Source organism: Bidens hawaiensis, unplaced genomic scaffold (genome assembly GCF_021521415.1).
Source record: "Bidens hawaiensis isolate Kalapana, Puna unplaced genomic scaffold, B.hawaiensis_p1.1 tig00024420_1, whole genome shotgun sequence".
In the NCBI taxonomy this organism is placed as follows: Eukaryota; Viridiplantae; Streptophyta; class Magnoliopsida; order Asterales; family Asteraceae; genus Bidens; species Bidens hawaiensis.
Genome location: NW_027493845.1, coordinates 171,195 through 176,383, shown reverse-complemented (window position 1 = coordinate 176,383; position 5,189 = coordinate 171,195). Strand labels below are relative to the sequence as shown.

The window sequence follows — 5,189 nt, the reverse complement described above, 5'->3', positions numbered from 1 at the left end:
GACCAAACCGGTTCTATAACCGGTTTTTTTGAACACCTCTAGTTGGTGGGTAGGCAGCGGCTGATAGTGACCGGGCCGGCTGTGTACTATTCCTTTTCCACCAACTGCAGGCTATGGACGTGCCCCGACAGGGGTTGGTGAGTAGGCAGCGGCTGATAGTGACTTTAAGTACTAGAGCGTGCTGCCCGTCGTACTGTTGTCAGTGAGCTGTCGCAGCTTTGGTCAGTTCTTTTGTCCATACCTTGGCAGGTACAGTACAAAAGATCCTCCAGTATCGTACGGACTGGCTCATTTAGGCGGGAGAATTCCCGGCTTTGGGCGGGAGTATTCCCGGCTTGCTCATTCCCTCTTCAGGTGACATTACTGAATTATTTGAGTTAGTGTCTTGTGCGTGTAGCCTTGCTGCGCGGGTAGCCTTCCCTGATGGCTAGTATCCGTAGCTGCGGGAACAGGCGGAGTACGTCACCATTGGGAGGCTTTTCCTGCGGGAACAGCTTGCGTACTGCGCGTAAGGACGTCTCGTCTCTAAGCATGGTGGGTCCTGCGGATCTAGTTGGTCTTTGCGCAGACGTCCCTCAGGAGTCTTGCGAGTTCAACTGCGCAGACGTCTCTTCGAGGTGAGTCTTGCGGGTCCAACTGCGCAGACGTCCCTGTTTAAGGTGAGTCTTGCGGGTCCAATCGCGCAGACGTCCCTGTTCAAGGTGAGTCTTGCGGGTCCAACTGGGCTCTGCTGGGACCTACCTCTTCAATCAGTAACTCAGTAAGGTACTCATTTGTAACTTAAACATAGATCTTGTGGTAAAAGTGAAACTTATCACAACATATGAGATACACTTTTAACGGAAGCGTTACCAAAACGTGACGGAATATCCTAACGCCGCAAAACAGCTGACCCAACCAACTTAACAAGTTGTTAATAACAACGCTTAACGTCTCGTTAACGTCGTCTGTCTAATTTTCACCTCTTCTTCTACCTCGTCGATCAGAAACCCTAACCCTAACCCCAATCCTTCAATGGCTTCATCCACAAACGACGAAACCACTCCGATCGGCGACGGCAGTGACGTCATCACCAACGGCGACACCCCGGCGACCACCGTCACACCTGCCGCCGTGAATTCTCCGGCGAAATCGAGTGAATTGACTCCGAATGAACGGCAGAGTAAGAAACAGAAGCTCGATTCCGGAGATCACCGTAGGGAGCGTGAGGAGTGGAGTGATTCTGCGATCAGGATTCTTCTGGATTCGTTTACGGATAAATATATGGCGTTGAATCGGAGTAAATTGAGGTATAAGGATTGGGAAGTGGTGGCGGAATTGGTGGCTGAGGGTTGTGATAAACAGTCGCGGAAGAGTATTGAACAGTGTAAGAATAAGATTGATAATTTGAAGAAGCGGTTGAAGCTCGAGACGCAGAGGATGGAGAATAATGGAAGTGATGTTAGTAATTGGATTTGGTTCCAAAAGATGGACTATTTGTTTGGGAATGCAAATGCTGCGAAAAGCGATGCGGTATCCGATGATGATAAGTCTGCGGGAGTCTCTGCTGGAATATCCTCTGTTGACCGGCTACGCCCGTCTGCAAGGTTTGAATTATTTTTGTGTTCTAATTGGTGAACGATTGGCACCGACAATTAAACAATCGGAGTTTGAGTTTTCTTGTTCGTGTTCGTTCGTTAAGAAAATGAACATATTTGTGTTCGTTTATGTTCGTTTGTTAATTGTTAACATTATAGACGGACGCTTCGTGGACGTAAATGAACAAACATAAGTTGACACAGATGAATGAACATAACTGAGCTGAAACTAGTAAAAAGAAAGTGAAGAACAATACTGTGGGCCTAAAAAGTTATTTAAAGTAGATTAATTTTTAATGAGTCAAAAAGTTTAAAATGAATATTTTTGAGGGTGTAAGTTAACAAACTTAAAACAAATGTAAATTAACGAGCATAAGTGAACAAAAATGATCGAACATAGATGAATCTAATGAGCAAGCGTAGAATGTTAACGAACATAAATTAAAGCACGACTGCGAGATATGTGTTCATGTTTGTTCGTCTGACTAAGTGAACAATTTTTTTTGTTCATGTCCTTTTGTTTATTAGGTTAGATAAACGTACTTCCCGCCTGTTCACTAAACGTTCGGTTTGTCTACAGGCCCATATGGCTATATATCATTTATCTATAATGTTGTATCAATGAACTCATATGATCTTGTATATGTTTCTTATGTTTAAAGGCTTGCTCCCCACAATGGTCCTGTTCTTAACAACAAAAAATCCAAATCAGATGTGAAATGGAAAAGGGTGGTTTTTAAAGTCAGTGGCACTGCATTGGCTGGAAATGATCAAACCATTGACCCAAAGGTTGACTATTTTTCACATGTGAAATGAATTCATGTATCTGTGGCAATTTGCGTATTAATTGTTATGCTTTTAGGTGGCTTTAAAAGTTGCAGAAGAAGTAGCTGCTGCTTCCCGTTCTGGCGTTGAGGTAATTGTTGATTAATCTTTTATCCAAGCTGCAAATTGCAATTTTATATTTTTTTAAACCAAGTTATTGATTACTATAAATTTATAATATACTGACTTAAAAGTAAGCTTCTTTTATGTGCAAATCTGCCTTTAAGTTAAGACAATCACGTAGTCATTAGCTATTACTTTTGTCCACACTATTTCGCATATTGTTTTATCACCTAAAAATATTTATTTTACTTGTGATTAGGTGGCAATTATTATCGGAGGTCGTAACTTCTTTTGTGGCGATTCTTGGGTGTCAGCAACTGATTTAGATAGGCCGACAGCTTACCAAATTGGGTATTTTTAGTTGTCATTTTACCTTAAAATCATCACAAAATTGTCCCAAAAAACTGTACACTTTTAACAAAAGTAGTTTTAATTTACTATTTTTTGGTTTACCTTTAATTATCTTTATCATAAATGTAAATGTTTTAACTCAATGATGTGTTGAATGAAATGGTAAAATTGAGCGTTTAGTAACTAAAAGTTGCATCTATGGCTTATATCTTAGAATTGGAATATTAGATTTAAGTTTTGATTTTTTATTTGTGGACAATATTTTTGGGACCGATGGTGTATATATTAAAATAAAGATTACTATTTTATTAAGGGGTTTCTGGTATTTCTATGATGGTTTGTGTAGCATGATGGCAACAGTTATGAATTCAATATTGCTTCAATCAGCACTAGAGAAATTAGGTATTCAAACGCGTGTGCAAAGTGCGTTTGTGATGCCTGAAGTTGCTGAACCATATAACCGGTTACGTGCCATGCGTCATCTTGAAAAAGGAAGAGTTGTTATTTTTGGTGGGGTCGGTGCTGGCACTGGGAATCCGCTTTTTACTACTGATACAGCTGCAGCTTTAAGAGCCGTTGAGAGTATGATCCTTCATAACATCTTTTATGTTGCATTATGACAATTTTGGCACTTCTATTAATTGTTTACATTTATCAAAAATTTTACTTACATAGAAATGTGTATGTTATGTACATAAATAGGATTAAACGAATTTGTTCATATGTTTTTAATTTTATATTAAACGTTTACCTCACATGTGAAGGTCATGTGCAGGTAATAGAACCTGTACATGACTTGTGCATGTGTTGGTTCTATAAAAAATGAAATTTGTTTATATTACTTTTTTTAATCTTTTAATTTGAAAAGAGATGAATAAACATTGCATTTCAACCATTTTTTATGTTTTAAAAAATTTTAAGATTGAAAAAATGAATGATTTGCTTTTTTTGTCATGTTCTCATAAAAAACTGTGTTCTGCATGAAACGCTCCCACATAACACGCACACACACACACACACACACACACACATACACATACACATACACAGGGGCATAATCAAGAGAGAGCTCCTTCTTAGAGAGAGAACTAATAAAGAAAATGTGAAAACTCAACCCAACATGAATTTTTTTTTTAAATCTTATATAAAAAAATCGATCTCGATATTACATATAGGCATTGTCATGTTGCATATATGCAATGCAACTATATCGAAATCAAATTTTTTATTAATTTATTTATTTTGGGTGAAGAATAACAACATATAAGAAGGATGAAAGAAAATAATTTTAAAAATATTTTTCTAAACGAAGTTTTCAGTTTTTTTATTAGTTCTCTAGTTCTCTCTTGATCATGCCCCCATATACACATACATGCATATGTATGCACATACATAGATATATTCATACATAGATGTATCTATACCTACACATACATCGATATATGCTTGCATACATATATACATACATAGAATATATGCATACATAGATGTATCTATACGACTATACCTACATGCATTTACATATACATAGATATATGCATACATAAGTTGTCAATAAAATAGTTCTTCTCAAGTAGATCTCAAATGTGACGGCTAATCATATGTTTCTTTGTTAACCAGTAAATGCAGATGCTGTTATAAAAGGTACAAGTGTAAATGGTATCTGTGATGATAACAATGTCACTATCGATCAAATATCCTTCACTGATGTGGTTTCTGGAGATTGCATGTCCATGGATTTTATGGCCGTACAATTTTGTGAAGAGAACGGGATTCCCAGTTAGTTTATTCTCTTTCATAAATTTTTTGTTCTTAAAAATTCATATAAGATTAATGATTAGTAACATGGTAATCCAATCTTTTTATTCATTTGATTGTTTTTGCATTTTTAGTTGTCATATTTAACATGCTGGAACCTGGGAATGTTTCGAAAGCATTGATGGGAGAACAAGTTGGCACTTTGATTGATCAGTAGCACTCACCGAGTTCAGCCAAAACCCGCCTGCCCATGAAGTGTTAATATATTGTCTTCGGGTTAGTTAGATAGGCATAAAGTATATTAGTTTGGCAATGAATATTAACTGTGAAGGTAATTCGTGTTATCATGGAAATGATTGGAAATTGACCCAATAAACGAGATGTTTTAGAAAAAGAAAAATGGAAATCAATGATGGATCTAATGTGTACTTACTAAATTTTAGATGTGATCGGGGTGCAGAAGGGGTTGTCTTGGGGGCGCCGAAGGCCCAGCACACCGCCGAGGGGCGCGGTTCAGGGGGCGCTCAAGGGGGTGTTCGGCTTCACAACGACCGGCGCCTTTGTACCAAATTTGTGGGCCCTTCTCATTTCTCTCTCTCCCCCTCTCATACGCAC

General features: G+C 38.2%; 1 protein-coding gene across 1 annotated transcript; it reads left to right on the top strand.

Moving 5' to 3' along the window:
• The first annotated feature begins 768 nt into the window (after positions 1-768).
• Positions 769-5,020, top strand: LOC143569193 (uncharacterized). Its single transcript, XM_077055164.1, has 7 exons — positions 769-1,586; positions 2,240-2,366; positions 2,440-2,493; positions 2,725-2,816; positions 3,163-3,398; positions 4,437-4,595; positions 4,709-5,020. The coding sequence occupies exons 1-7, from the start codon at positions 1,015-1,017 to the stop codon at positions 4,789-4,791; spliced, it is 1,323 nt and encodes a 440-aa protein (XP_076911279.1). The 5' UTR covers positions 769-1,014; the 3' UTR covers positions 4,792-5,020.
• The last annotated feature ends 169 nt before the right edge of the window (positions 5,021-5,189 follow it).